General features: G+C 27.2%; 2 protein-coding genes across 2 annotated transcripts; both read right to left on the reverse strand.

Moving 5' to 3' along the window:
• Window positions 1-2076: 2076 nt before the first annotated feature.
• On the reverse strand, window positions 2077-5600 carry LOC145836853 (bromodomain testis-specific protein-like). The gene is made up of 8 exons (XM_082944624.1): window positions 5562-5600; window positions 5314-5406; window positions 5089-5201; window positions 4703-4831; window positions 3989-4310; window positions 3601-3704; window positions 3148-3325; window positions 2077-2220 (listed from the first exon to the last, which is right to left on the reverse strand). Exons 1-8 carry the CDS (start codon window positions 5598-5600, stop codon window positions 2077-2079), a joined length of 1122 nt encoding a protein of 373 aa, XP_082800750.1.
• Window positions 5601-9409: 3809 nt separating this feature from the next.
• LOC145836854 (bromodomain testis-specific protein-like) lies at window positions 9410-12863 on the reverse strand. Its single transcript, XM_082944626.1, has 8 exons — window positions 12810-12863; window positions 12561-12653; window positions 12336-12448; window positions 11949-12077; window positions 11231-11552; window positions 10851-10945; window positions 10395-10566; window positions 9410-9523 (listed from the first exon to the last, which is right to left on the reverse strand). Exons 1-8 carry the CDS (start codon window positions 12861-12863, stop codon window positions 9410-9412), a joined length of 1092 nt encoding a protein of 363 aa, XP_082800752.1.
• Between the last annotated feature and the right edge of the window lie 2810 nt (window positions 12864-15673).

Here is a 15673-nt window from a genome sequence, read left to right on the forward strand (position 1 = left end):
CGGATACGCAAAGAAATTTTATATTAGTGTTTATTGAACGAAAAAAAGCGCTCAAATAGTTGGTCCAAAGACCTGGTGTACGATAAAACCTTTCGGTATTTCATTTTACGACATTGAAAAGATAACTTCTTGTTTATTTGGAATCCTGAAACTTTACACGATTCTTCTTCAGAGGTTTTAAAAGGGCCATTTTTTATTTTAAACTTTTATTATAATTTAAAACTACATACTTGACCGCAATATTAACACCAGCTAGCCTAGTAAAAATATATAATAAAAAAGTAAAACAAAAACTAGGTATAACTTTAATGAGTCTTTATTACAATAGTTCAAGAATAACACTACTCCAAAATTGTTTTTAACATATTAACTTCTGGATTGTTATACAAGAAAAAGTATAATCGACTGTTTAACGAAACATAAATGAAAAAAAAACAAAGATAAACTTGAATATTTTTTGGTGCTTCAACTGATGTTTAATTGGTGAAATGTAATCACAGCACGTCCAATAATAACAACTATCCTCTTGTTTAAAAAACTCGTACTCATTTTTTGATAGTTTCAAACAATCTATAGCATGAAACGATTTGAAGCAGTTGCCACATTGAATATAATACAGATATTCTAAATCAGCGGTTTTTTAACTTTTTATTCATTTTTTACCCCTTTGTGGAAGATTATTTCGAAATACACCCCAAACTTACAAATATTTTTTTATTTTTAGGAAAATGAGTAGATTATTTGATTTTAAGCTTATTAGATATAAAAGTCCTAAAAATTATAGAGCTATATCACCTTTAAAAAATAACAGTTAAACACTAACTAGTAAACTACAAACACAACTTATAAACTATAATTTTCATAATATGTTATAATGAAAACTTACCCCTTAAAAGAATGGAATTTACTTCAGTTTAAGTTTAAGAACCGCCGCTTTAATAATATTATATTTCTTATTAAATGTTACACTATTATTACAAAACAATGAAAACTCATGAACCAACCCATTTAAATTCTTCAAACTAAACCAACTTCAAGTGTTTTTATCTTCAGTTGGTTTTTGTTAGAATCTAAACTAGCTGAATATATTGCTATTGTAAAGATTCATATCTTATTAGTTTTACTTTAAAATAAGAAAATAAAAGAAATGCTAATTTTTATTTTTATTTTTGCTTTGGTTTAGCTGGTCATTTTCTCAATTTCTTCTTTTATTTTTTTCAAGTTTAGTATGGCATTTTTAATTATGTCTGATAAAAACGTTTTTAGTTGGATGTTTTCTTTTGGCTCGTTTTTAGAAACAAAAGAGAAAATTCGTTTCTAAAACAAACATGCATTTAGAGTTTAAAAAAATAAATTTATTCCACCCGTTCTTTGAGAATTTACCTGAAGATTCTTCGACATATCTAAAAAATAATCTTAATTTCATTGTATTTATGTACTTAGGGAACTTTATAAGGATAATAATATTAATAAAGGATTCTAATAAAATTTTAAACGCGTCTATATGATCTTTTTAATGACTACTTTTTGTACAACCTAGATACTATATATTTATTGCGCTATCCTTATTTTAAGTAAAATTATTATTATTAAAATACTTTAATTAAAGGATACACATGCATTAGGTATTTTTAACCTTAAATTTAAGTAGTAATCTAAGATTTTTTATATGGTTTGATTCAAGTATCCAAAAATATTCACGGATTTTCTATAAGCAACTTAGACTAAACATTTTTTTTTTTAAACTTTTAGATCCTTAATTTGAGAATATAAGAATAGAGACCACTGAAGTTTTTGTAAAAATTTATTCAACAAAGAAAATAAAAACACAAAAAAGTTTTAAAATATAATATATTAGGAAAAAATTTGAAATTAGTCAAGAAAGCTTTTTCTGCTTATGAAATAAAGAAAAGTATTACAAACGAAACAGGTTGTTTTTAATTAAGATCAAAACTAATAATTTTAATGTTTTTAGTAAAAAGTCAATTTTTATAAACTTTATTAAACATATGTAATGAATACAGAAAACTAAGCAACTAATTAGTTTTAGCAAACAAGTAAGAATTAAAAAAAAAATTATCTTGTCAAGTTCTCACGGTTTTGCTTCTTAAGGTATCCTAAAACATAGGTTTCTAGTTCACGGAGAGTCGAAGGCTTCAATGTTATAAAATTAATTTCAAATCCGTCGGCGTTGGAATTTCTCAAAGCAGGTTCACGCATCTTTAATGTAAATATTGTAAAAATATAATTCTCATACAAAATTTAAGTGTTTTTTGAAATTTCACTTCAGTCGTAACTGAAATAAAAATTTCTAATGTAAACATCTTGATAAGTTTATTAGTTACAATTTTGCATTTAACATTATGGAATATTATATGTAATGCATTGAAGTAACAAACTTAAAGGTAACAAGAATTTTATTTTGAGAGAAATACTTGATATATAAACATAATATCTAAGAAGTTTTATTAGGTTAGGAAAATTTAACTAAACTAACTATATTTATTAAATGTAATAAATATAAACCTACATTAAGTATGTAAATTTTTATTACAACTGTTTTCGCGAGGTAAATCACTGGTTTTAACTAATGACAGTAATATGTAAAAAATTTGCAATTCATTAGCTTTTGCAAAATACTAACATTAAAGTATAATTAAGTTTTAAAGAAATAATAAAGTATTGCATAACTTTATTTCACATTGAGGTTTGAAAAATATATAAGGTCAGATTAATGGGGTTAATAAACATTCTAGTTTTCACTAAATAGTTTAATGTTTTATTCAAATTTACTATTTATCTAATAGTAGCTGTACACTTTGTTAATGGTTTTTAGTTAAAAGTTGGTTGTTTTTTTTAACCACTACTATAACTTTTAGTTTTATAATGTATTTATTCAACTGTATTCATAAATGGCTGGAACTTTTTTTTATTCTTTAGCTGAGCTTACATTAAAAGTATGTACTATCTTATGCTAGCAATAATATTTTTGACTTTTTTTCACAAATTCTATACAACTATTAAAAATTTTAAGTATAACTACCGACAGTTTTAAAAAATCCTATGATATTATTAGACGAACTGCACTGAATATGATTTCGTACTTTTTAAACTTTAAAAATTTTAACAATGAGAACAACCACTCACTTTGATGATGTGAACAATTTCTCCAAGTTTCTCGCCGGGCAGTTTACCGATGTCCTTGGCAAGCAGTCGTTTTTCATTGTAGGTCATCGGCTTGTTTATGTTGTCGCCCAGTTGACTGTTGGAGTTATCTCCGTCGAAATCGAAGGCGCCAGACGCCGAAGATGCATCTTGCTTCTTACTGTTACAATATTTAAAATCTTATCTAAGTACTAAAAATAGGCAGAAAATTTGTTACCTAATTTTTTAAACATTAGTGTTGATGTATTGTGCTTTCAAACTTCACAATACATTCTACTTAACTGTACAATATAGCTATGAAAAGTTCCTAAACAACACTTTTTATAATCTTCAAGGAAATGTTAATATATTAAAAGTGTATTAGGTTTTAAATATCAAAAATGCAAAATTTTAAACTTTTTTAAAAAATACAAGTAGTTAATGTAAAAAACTAACATTTTCTTTTGTTTTATCTGTTTGACTTTTTCGTCTAGTGATGAGTCAGGTAGGTTGTTTACTTTCTTTTCAGGGCGGCCAGGTCTCTTCCTATTGCCGTCATTCTACATTAAACATACAGTTTAATCATTACTAAATACTTGTAAGTCATACTTTAAAAAAAAAAAAATTAGCTTTACCTTGGCTGCTACTTTTACAAAACTTTAAATACTTGAAACGTAATTGAGCATCAACTTATTTTATATATTTTGTATAACACATATAACACTTAATAGGTTTCTGTCATAAACGGTCTATGAAAGTTTACTTGAATTTTTTTTCGGCAAAGTATACATTAAAACATTTAACTTTTAGTAAAATAGTTCCTGTTTAAGTTAACAATAAAAACCTGCTGCTTGCCAGCGGCCTTGTTCTTCGTGTACTTTTCGAAGGCGGCTTGGAAGACGCGTTGTTTACTTTGCGCTTGGCTGATCACGGTGTTGAGATCCTCGATGGTCCTGGTGAAGTCGTCGGTGTCGTAACCGTCGAGATCCGCGTCGTCGTTGTGGGGAGTGGTGGTGGTCGGCACCTGGTGCGCCGGTTGCTGCCTGGGCTTCCTGCCCGCTCGCTTCTCCTGCGTGACTGCTGCTGGGTTGGAGGAGGCGGCGGAGGCGAGAGGAAACGGAGCGCTGATGGAGGCTTGGATGTCGTCTGATGGCAACTTCTGCCACCTGAACAGGTTTACACGTTTAGTTTATATATATTAGAAATTATATAAAGTAGATTGTATTGGAATAGTTGAAGATGGTTAATTTGAAACAGAATTATTTGTAAGAAATTTATAGCTTATAATTTTACCTGAAGTTTAGTTCAATATAGAATACTAATTCTATTAGCTTACTTTAAATTTAAACTAATCACATTAAGTTTGCATTACTTTATGAAACAACAGTTTATTTAAAATATGTTAAGCAATATTCATACTTTACAGTTGATTTTAACTTTTAACAACTTTTTTGATAAGGGTTAACAATTCGATTTAATTTGCAATGCAAGAGACTAAAAGATATTAAATATGGATTTACTAAACGTCTTAAAACTATAAAGAATTTAATTTAAATACCTAGTATTGAAAAACTCTTCGACTTTTCTTCCATTCTTTGTGATTAGGTGGTCAGGCCCATTGTACTTTTCACAGTTGCTAATCATCAGCCTGAGATCAGCTTCAAAATCTTTTGGCGCATCGTACATTCTAGAAAAAATATTTTTTATAAAATTTGAAAAAGGATTTATTTCAAATAAATTACTACACTTATTTCATGTGATATTAAAAATGTTATCACTTTTTATCACGTTTTAAATAAACTAGCTGTAAAAGAAATTTCAAAATGCAGAATTGCAACTTCTTAATAGTGAAAATAATAATATTAAACTTATTATTGCAAGTTTGAACTTGACAACTAATCCATTAAAAGCACAACTATTTATTTATATTTAACATAAACAAACCCTGCTTTCAGCCTGTCCTTCATAGTTTTAAGATCAATGGGAATTCTGATCTTAGTCAAATAATCTTTCACATAGTTTGCATCCACTGGTGCAAGGAACGGCCATACCCATTCCTGTGTAAGTTAAAATAAAATTATTAATCAATTTTAATGAAGGCTATTGCTAAAATTTCAGATGTTTATACAACTCAGGTTTTAAACTCATAAAAACTATAAATTAACATACCCGATTTTTCTTTAAGGTCATGTCAGTGAGCAGCTTTAGCGCAAATTTATGCTGTTCCATTGGCCATTTGGTGGTCCTCGAACGTTTGGAGCACTGTTAACAAAAGTTAATGTAGGCAAAAACTAATTTAGAACTTAAAACTTAACAAAATGTAAAATCCACTTGACATGTTGATAGTAAAATCAAATTGCTGTTTGTGAGTTTTTTAAAGATCACTTATAATTTTGTTTTATAAAATCTCTGCTAACATTTTCTTCCCCATCCTTGCTGCTGGTTTTTCTTTTCATTGTGGAAGTGAAATTACAAATACATATATTAAGTGAAGATCGAAAAAACTACTTGATTTTATACTCACAAAAAAGCATGTTAGCAATCACAATTAAAGATTCAGAAGATTAGTTTTTCACTTAACTACTATTTTCAGGTATATCAAAAAGCTCAATTTTGTCAAAAAAATGTTTAAAAAAACGATACATTTATTAGTTTAACTACGTTCATGATTTTAATTTGAGCTAGATATGAATCATTTAAAACTGTTAAAAGATAAATATTATTGATAAAATGTTTAAATACAATTTTTTTAATTAAAAGTAGTTTAGAATAAAACTTTGATAAATAGTTTTATAAATATTAAAGTGATTAATGTCAAAAAAACTCTATTTCGACAAAACAAATTAAATTTTTCTCTCTATAATTACCTAGATTAGTTTGTAAACAGTTTCAGTTACTTTAATTTAGAATCTTTAAACACAATTTTTTAATGTTAATTTTTCTAAACTTAAACATTAACTTTTTTTTAACGATTTAGCATTTTATGTAAAAGTTTTTTTTTATACTTGCTGTTAAAAATGTCACAGGATTAGCTTATAGTACATACAGGTTTTTCTCATTATATTAGTTTATTACATAGTTTGAGTTTTTTAAGCGTCAGAATTTTCTAACAAAGTTTTACGTCTGTTTACATTTTGTACTATTTGCAACTATTTAAAACTTTTTTTCTAAAATATTATTTTGGTCTAACTTATAAACTATATCTTATTGCTAAGTCTTAAACTTTTTACCAAAAAAATCCTAAACTCATTTCTAATGACTGTTAAATATTTTTTTTAATAAATGCACTACTATTTAAAACTAATATCAATATTAAGGTGGCAACAAACCATCTTTATAATACACTTAGACAGCATGTTTTGTAATAAACAAAACAATGTTTTAGTATAAAGAAATTTAGATCTGCTATGTCTGAAATAGATTATTATCTAAAGTAAAATCACTTTTTATGGTCAACAACATATTTAGATAATTGTAAAATAATTACTCTTACGACAGTAAAGTATTTAATAGGTAGAGCCGTTAGGAAGCTTTGAAAGAAAAAATTAGAAACTAAGAGTTAACTCATAAGTTGTTATGCTAAACACAATCATTGTATAAATCCATTAATACGTAATAAAAACTTTATTAGATACAATACGTAGCGACACTGCTAAAAGTTACAGTATTAGTTTAAGTAATTCGGAAAAAGGGCAATTTAATTCTGTGTTGACCAGTAGTATGAAATACATTCAGAAGAAAAACAATATTTACAATAAGGCATTGGTACTTTTACGAGGCAAAACTTGGAACTCAGTTTGATTTGAAACTTACGTAAGATACAGTAAAAAAGTTCACTTAAAACTTGTGTTTTGTCGAAATGAATTGGAATACTGAGTAATTTTTATAAATAAAATGAAATGCTGAGACCCAACAAGGACTCTTTTTTACATCTGGCCCGCTGACTAAAAGCGTTGCCCACCCTTAGTGTAGTGCTTATCAAATGATACTTATCTATTTTTGAAATTAAGATTTTTTTGTGCGTTTTTTTAATTACGTCGCAAGCAAAGACTTTATTTGAAAATTCCGGTTCGCAAGTAATTTTTCTGGTAAATCCTTCCCGCTGGTTAAAAGTTTCCCACGCAAAACCTATTCCCTTTATTAGTTTCAATTAACATTCAACTTGCACTCATACACGATTTTTCTTACTAATATTTTCAACCATAATCTAACTTTAAAAAATAAGCAACTCGTTTTTAAGTTACTTATGTGTTGAGTAGATAAAATACCTTTGACTTCATCTTTCAGCCATTATTATCTTATTAGTATCACAAAACGTAATATGCATAAGGTTGTTTGCTAAATGCCTGTAAGTCAACCTAATTGTCAGTAGTGTTAGTTATATTCAAGGTGTTATAATAACTGGGGATTGCTTATAATAAACAAAAAATCATATAAGTTAGAAAAATATGTTTTAAAACAAAAAACCTGAACTTATCTCAGCTGATTTAAGTAAAATTTGCTTATAAAATTATACAACTAAACTTATTTATATTTAATATAAAGAACTCCATGTTAAACATAAAATACTCTTTTTTTTAATTCAAGATGTATTCTTGAACATTATTCATTGTTAAACCTACTAAAGACTTACAACAAACAGACAATACTTAAGTAAATATTATAAATAATTTAAAACTGTTATTTAACTGTTCTTATAACCGAGGGTTTTTTTTTGTCTTTTTGTAATATTATTATTAATGTACCAAAAAAAAGTTAAAAAGATAAAACCGGAGAATACTTCAGCTTACTTAAGTCATAAGGGTAGAAAAGTAGGCATATTAACTAATAATATTTAAAAATTTACTTATATAAATTAAACTGACTAAAAAAATTGTTTGCTTAATTAAAACTAAGCATGAGTTTGTTCACCAAAAAAAACAAAGCCAAAGTTTATTAAAGAAAATCGATTTGAAAAATAAGAAAATTTAAATGATCAAAAATAAATATCAAGTTTTTCAATTTGAAAAGTTTACAACAGTAACTATAGAACTAGTTTAGAAGTCTGCTCAAAATGATAGTGTACTTATTTTTATTTTAATCATATTTCGTAAAATATAATTATTTTATTCAGCAACTATTAGTATAACAAAACTAGTTTACCTTAAACTATTGTGTTTAACAGCAATTGTGGAAATAGTAAAACTTTTGTTCAACTACAAATGTCTTTTTAAATTTTGCAAAAAAGTATTTAAAAAATGGAGCATAAATAGCAAATAAAAATTATTAAAATTAGGTAATAATAAAACTCATTTTACATTCTTCAAACCAAACCAAATTAAAGTATTTTTTATTATTAGGGGATATCTATTAGAATCTAAACTAGCTGAGTATATTGCTATTGTAAAGATTTATATCTTGCTAGTTTTACTTTGATAAGAAAATTAAAGAAATGTTAACTTATATTTTTATTTTTGCTTTGGCCTAGCTGGTCATTCACGTGCTTTTTTTCTCAATTTCTGCTTTTACTTTCTTTTACTTTCTGAGTTTTGTGTGGCATTTTTATTTTTGTCTAATAAAAACTTTTAAGTTGGATGTTTTCGTTTACCATTATTTTACAAACAAAAGAGAAAAATTTATTATCAAAACAAGCGTGCATTTCGAGTTATAAAAAATAAAAATATTTATTCCACTCGTTTTCTACAAATTTTACTGAAGTTTTTCCTACATATCTAGAGAATTCCAGAGATCTTAAGTTTTAAATGTACTTAGGGAACTTTATTGGATATTTTTAAATATTGGTTTTTTAAAACAACTATTTTTTGTACAGCCTAGATACTATATATTTATTACGCTACCCTTATTTTAGGTAAATGTATCATTACAAAATACATTAATTAAAGTATAGAATGCTTTAGATATTTTTAACCTTAATTTATAAATAGTAATTTAGGATTTTTTGTATGATTTGAGTCAAATATCCAAAAATTTTTACAGATTTTTTTTTAAAGCAACTTGAACTAAATATTTTCTCTTTGAAACTTTAAATCCTTAATTTGAGAATATAAGAATAGAGACCACTTAAGTTTTTATAGCATTTATTCAACAGAAAAAACAAAACACAAACTATTTTTCAAACATAACATTTTAGTCAAGAAAGCTTTTTCTGCTTAGAAAATAAAGAAAAGTATAACAAACGAGACAGGTTGTTTTCACAAAGCAACTAATTGGTTTTAGCAAACTACTAAGAATTAGAATAAAGTTATCTAGTCAAGTTCACACTGTATTACTTCTTGCGGCATCCTAGAACGAAGGTTTCTAGTTCACGGAGAGTCGAAGGCTTCAATGTATCAAATTCAATTACTAAATCGTCGGAGCTTCTATAAGCAGGTTCATGCATCTTTAATGTAAATATTGTAAAACTATAAATCTCATACAAAATTTATGTGCTTTTTCAATTTCACTTCTGTCGCAATTGAAATAAAAACTGCTAATGTAAACAGCTTGATAAGTTTATTAGTTGCATTTAACCTTATGGAGTGTTATATGTTATGCATTGAACAAACAAACTTAAAGGTAACAAGAATTTTATTTTAAAAGAAATACTTGATGTATAAACATAATATCTATGAAGTTTTATTAGGTTTTAAGAAACTTATTCATTAAATAACATTGATAAATATGAACTTACATTAAATACTTAAATTTTTATTACAACTGTTTTCCAAAGGAAAATCACATGTTTTAGCTAAAAACAGTAATATGTAAAAATTTGCAATTCATTAGCTTTCTGCAAAATACTAACATTAAAATATAATCAAGTATTACATAACTTTATTTCACATTGAGGTTTGAAAAAATGTATATAAGGTCAAGATTATTGAGATTAGTAAACGTCCGAGTTCTAATTCAATAATTAAAAGTTTTATTCAAACTTACTGTTTATCTAATAGTAGCTGTACGTTTCATATAAAGTTTTTTTTTAAGTTAACTTACCCACTACATAAACTTTTGGTTTTCTAATGTATTTATTTAACTTTATTCACACATGGCTGAATTTTTTTTTATTCTTTAGCTGAACTTACTTAAGATCTTATGCAAGCGATAATATTCTAAACTTTGTTTTCACAAATACCATACAACTTTAACTCTCGAGTTTAACTACCGACATTTTTTTCGATAGTTCTATGACATTATTAGACGAACTACAGTGAATATGATTCAATACTTTTTAAACTTTAAAAGTTTTAACAATGAGAACGACCACTCACTCTAAGGATGTCAACAACTTTTCCCAGTTCCTCGGCTGGCAGACTGTTGATGTCCACGGAAAGCTGTCGTTTTTCATCGTAGGTCATCGGCTTGTTTTTGTTGTCGCCCGCCTGGCTGTTGGAGTTGTCTCCGTCGAAATTGCCAGCCGCCGAAGATGCATCTTGCTTCTTACTGTTACAACATTTGAAATTTTATCTAGGTTCTAAAAATATGCAGAAAACTTGTTATCTAATTTTTTGAACATTACTTAGTTTTGATGTATTGCGGCTTCAAACTTCACAATACATTCTACTTAACTGTACAATACAGCTATGAAACGTTCATAAACAACACTTTTTGTAAATTTTAAGGAAATATTAAGATCTTAAAAGTGTTTTGGTTTTAAATATCAAAAATGCAAAGTTTACAACTTTTTTCATAAGTACAAGTGTAAGTAATTATTGAAAAAAACTAACTATTTCTTTTGTTTTACTTGTTCGTCTAATGATGAGTCAGGTAGGTCGTTTGCTTCCTTTACAGGGCGGCCAGGTCTCTTCCTCTTGCCTTCATTCTAAATTAAACATACAATTTAATCTTTACTAACTACTTGTAAATCATACTTTAAAATAGACAAATAAATGTGTTTTACCTTGGCTGCTTCTTTTACAAAACTTTAAATATTAAAAACGTAATTGAGCAATAACTTATTTTTTATATTTCATATACTACATATAACACTTAATAAGTTTCTGTCATAAACGGTCTATAGAAATTTACTGGAATTTTTTCAGCAATATATATATTTAAACATCAAACTTTTAATAAAATAATTCCTGTATAAGATAGCAATAAAAACCTGCTTGCCAGCGGCCTTGTTCTTCTTCTTCTTATACTTGTCGAAGGCGGCTTGAAGGACGCGCTGTTTGCTTTGCACCTGGCTGATCTGGGTGTTAAGATCCTCGATGGTCCTAATGAAGTCGTCGGTGTCGTAACCGTCGAGATCTGCGTCGTCGTTGTGGGGAGTAGTGGTGGTCGGCACCTGGTGCGCCGGTTGCTGCTTGGGATTCCTGCCCGCTCGCTTCTCATGCTTGACTGCTGCTGGGTGGGAGGATGCGGAAGTGAAAGTAAACGGAGCGCTGATGGAGGGTTGGATGTCGCCTGAAGGCAATTTCTGCCACCTGAACAGGTTTACACGTTTAGTTTATATATGTAGGGAAATGTATAAAATAGATTGTATTTGAATAATTTAAGATGCTTAATTTGAAACAGAATTGTTTGCACGAAATTTTAAAGCTTATACTTTTACCTGAAATTTAGTTCAATACAGAATACTAGTTCTACTAGCTAACTTTTACACTAAAGACTAATCACATTAAGTTTGCGTTACTTTGTAAAACAATAGTTTATTTAAAATATGTAAAGCAAATATTCATACTTTACAGTAGAATTTAACTTTTAACTACTTTTTTGATAAGGTGTAAAAATTCGATTTAATTTTCAATGCAAGAGACTAAAAGATATTAAATGTTGATTTACTTAACGTCTTAAAACTATAAAGAATTCAATTTAAATACCTAGAATTGAAAAATTCTTCGACTTTTCTTCCATTCTTTGTGATTTGGTGGTCAGGCCCATTGTACTTTTCACAGTTGCTAATCATCAGCCTGAGGTCAGCTTCAAAATCTTTTGGCGCATCGTACATTCTAAAAATTTTTTTTTATAAAACTTAAAAATAGAATTATTTTTTACAAATTACAACACTTATTTTAATTTAACAATAAAAATTTTATTATCACCTTTTATCCCTGCTTTAAATTAACTAGCTATAAAATATTTTTAAATGTAGAATTGCAACTTCTTAGTAGTGAAAATAATAATATTTAACTTATTACTGCAAGTTTGAAATTGACAACTAATTCATTAAAAACAGAACTATTTATTTATATTAAACATAAACACACCCGGCTTTGAGCTTGTCCTTCATAGTTTCAAGATCAATGGGATTTTTGATCTTAGTCAAATAATCTTTCACATAGTTTACATCCACTGGTGCAAGGAACGGCCATACCCATTGCTGTGTAAGTTGAAATAATTTTTTTAATTAATTTTAATGAAGGCTATTGCTTTAATTTCGCATGTTTACACAACTTAGGTTTTAAACTCATAAAAACTATAACTCAACATACCCGATTTTTCATGGAGGTCATGTCAGTGAGCAGCTTTAGAGCAAATTTATGCTGTTCCATTGGCCATTTGATAGTCCTCGAACTTTTAGCGCTCTGTTAACAAAAATTAAACTTAGGCAAGAGCAAATTTAGAACTTAAAACCTAACAAAATGTAAAATCCACTTGACATGGTGATTGTAAAATCAAATTGCTGTTTGTGAGTTTTTTAAAGAACACTTATAATTTTGTTTTAAAAAATCTCTGCTAACATTTTCTTCCCCATCATGATTGCTGTTTTTTAGCGATTTGGATTTTCTTGCCATTGTGGAAGTGAAATTACAAACACCTGTATTAAGTAAAGATCGAAAAAATTACTTGATTTTATACTCACGAAAAAGCATGTTAGCAATCATAATTAAAGATTCAGTAGATTAATTTTTCACTTAATTATTATTTTCAGGTAAATCAAAAAGCTCAATTTTGTCAAAGGAATTTAAAAAAAAACGTTAGATTTATTAGTTTAAATACGTTCAGAATTTTGATTTGAATTAGATATGAATCATTTAAAACTGTTAAAAGATAAATATTATTGATAAAAAGTTTAGATACAATTTTTTAATGTAAAGTAAATTAGAACAAAACTTTGATAACCAGTTTTATAACTATGAAAGTGTTAAGTGACTATTGTCAAAAAAACTCTATATCGACGGAACAAATTATTTTTTTTTCTCTCTATAACTACCTAGATTTAGTTTGTATTCAGTTTCAGTTACATTAATTTAGAATCTTTAAACGCAATTTTTAAATGTTAATTTTTCTTAATTTAAACATTAACTTTTTTTAACGATTCAGCATTTAATGTAAAAGTTTTGCTTTATACTTGCTGTTAAAAATGTCACACGATTAGGTTATAGTAAATTTGTTTTTCATAATAGTTGAAAAAAAAAACAATTGCTTGGTTTTAACATAATTAAAGTACAGTCAAAGGTTTATTAATTTACTTAAAGTGAAATTTTACAAAAAATATAATAAATACACAAGTTAAATATAAAAATTATGAGTATACTTGCACAAGTTTTTAGATAATAATTTATAGTAAAAGTTTCATTGGATCCAATAAACCCTAAAAAAGAGTCTAACAATTTTAAAAACTTATGGTACACAACTGTGTCTAATGTTTCATAATTGACAATTAATATTTATAAGTTTCAGCAGCAATTGTTCTTTTGAAAATACTAACTTATATTGAAACCTTCAAAAATTAAAAACTAGACTGCTGCAGCATAAGCTAAACTTAGTTATAAAACAAATACAGTTTTGTTACAAAATAAAAAATGTATTTAATAAATAAAATTGTTTAGATAACAAGATAATAATATTAATAAATTAAGTTATTCATACTAGCAACAAGCATTGTGAAAGTTAAAGATTTAACAAAAAAAATTTAAAAACTTAATTGATATTTTGTGACTATATCTTGTTTGCTTAAAGTAAACTTTTACAAAAGCATTCTAATTGTAAAAAACAGTATTTCGTTTTCTTTTATTTGTACTTTATTTACAGTGTATAATTGAAAACAACTATTCCTTCAATATTAATATATATAGAAAACGAGACTTTAAAGTTTTTGAAAATACAATGCTAAAAGTTATAGTACTAGTTTAATTAAACTTTATAAAGGCAATTAATTTCTGTGTTGACCAGTAGTTAGAAATACAATCAGAAGAAAAACAATATTTACAATAAGGTAGAGGGCAAAACTTGCTATGAACTGTTTAAAATAGGGATAGGAATAGTGCGGCCCACCAATTTTTACAAAGTTTAAGGGAAATCCGACCCGCGTGCACGTAAGCCTGGTCCTCTAAATATTTTTTTTTATTTACACTAGGTGTCGTGGGTTTTGAAGTAAAAAACAAAAAGTTCTTAAGTACAATTAACGACTAATTTGAAACTTACATAAGATACAGTAAAAAAGGGCAATTAAAACTGGAGTTTTGTCGAGATGAATTTTAATGCTGAGTAATTTTTGTATATTCAATAAAAATGAATTGCTCAGGCCCAACTAGGATTTTTTTTTACATCTGGCCCACCCCTAGTATAGTGCTTACCAAACGATCCTTTCATTGAAATTTTAGGCTCAAGAATTTTTGTTTGTTTCTTTTTTATTTACTTGGTAAGCAAAGACTTTGTTTAAAAATTCCGTTTCGCAAAGAATTATTCTGTTAAGTCTTTACCGCTGACTACAAAATATCCTACACAAAAGTTATTCACTTTAGTTAGTTTTAATTAACATTCGATTTCACTCATACACGATTTTTCTTATTAATATTTTCAACAATAATCTAAATTTTAAAAATAAGCAACACCTTTTTAAGTTACTTTTGTGTTGAGTAAAAAAATACCTTTTACTTTATCTTCCAGCCCTATAGATGTTTTAGTACCAAACATGTATTGTCTATGGTTGTTTGCTACTTGTCTGTGAGTCAACATAATTGTCAGGGTTGTTAGTACCAAGGTGTTAAATTTTACTAATAAAAAGCTACATAACTCTAATATAAAATAAACTAAATGTTGAGTGACAAGAAAAATTAAATTTCTAAAAGTTTTTTCAAGTTTTATAAAGATTAGTTAACTGCACTAATCACTATGTTTCTTCTTTCACGCCGGTAAGCCTGAGTAAGAAAATAATAGTTGTTGTAGATTTAAAATTTATTAACTACTTGTAAATATTTGCAGCTGCTCTTGTAATTGAGCAGTTTGAAATTTGTAAATTTCTCCGTGAACACTTACTTCAAAGTACGACATATAGACTAAAGCAATCATTTAAAAAATTGTTTAATTACTATTAAATCAATACAATTATTAAATGGTGATATTTTTTATAATTTACGAGTTTGCAGCTCATTTTGAATTTTTTGTACAGTTTTTATTTTTATCCTTCAGTGAACATTTGATTGCAACTTGATGTTTAGAGTGCGGTAATCTTTAAGAACATGATTTTAAAATGTAAGTTAAACACATATATAGTTAATTTAAATGATGTTAACTTAGTTCACAGCGTTTCTCTCATAATTTTTATGAACGAACAATGGTCCGCACCAAGACACGGAGCAATCGGCAGATCTGGTCTGCC

The sequence above is a fragment of the Thalia democratica genome, chromosome 5 (assembly GCF_965202585.1).
Source record: "Thalia democratica chromosome 5, ktThaDemo2.hap1.1, whole genome shotgun sequence".
Classification (NCBI taxonomy): Eukaryota; Metazoa; Chordata; class Thaliacea; order Salpida; family Salpidae; genus Thalia; species Thalia democratica.

Coding starts and splice junctions, on each gene's coding strand:
- LOC145836853 (XM_082944624.1), bottom strand. CDS start 5,600: ATGAAAAGAAAAACCAGCAGCAAGGATGGGGAAGAAAAT. Junction 5,202..5,313: donor TGACCTTAAAGAAAAATCGG/GTATGTTAATTT, acceptor TAACTTACACAG/GAATGGGTATGGCCGTTCCT. Junction 3,705..3,988: donor AGGCCGCTGGCAAGCAGCAG/GTTTTTATTGTT, acceptor TGTTTAATGTAG/AATGACGGCAATAGGAAGAG.
- LOC145836854 (XM_082944626.1), bottom strand. CDS start 12,863: ATGGCAAGAAAATCCAAATCGCTAAAAAACAGCAATCATGATGGGGAA. Junction 12,654..12,809: donor ATCATGATGGGGAAGAAAAT/GTTAGCAGAGAT, acceptor TTTTGTTAACAG/AGCGCTAAAAGTTCGAGGAC. Junction 12,449..12,560: donor TGACCTCCATGAAAAATCGG/GTATGTTGAGTT, acceptor CAACTTACACAG/CAATGGGTATGGCCGTTCCT.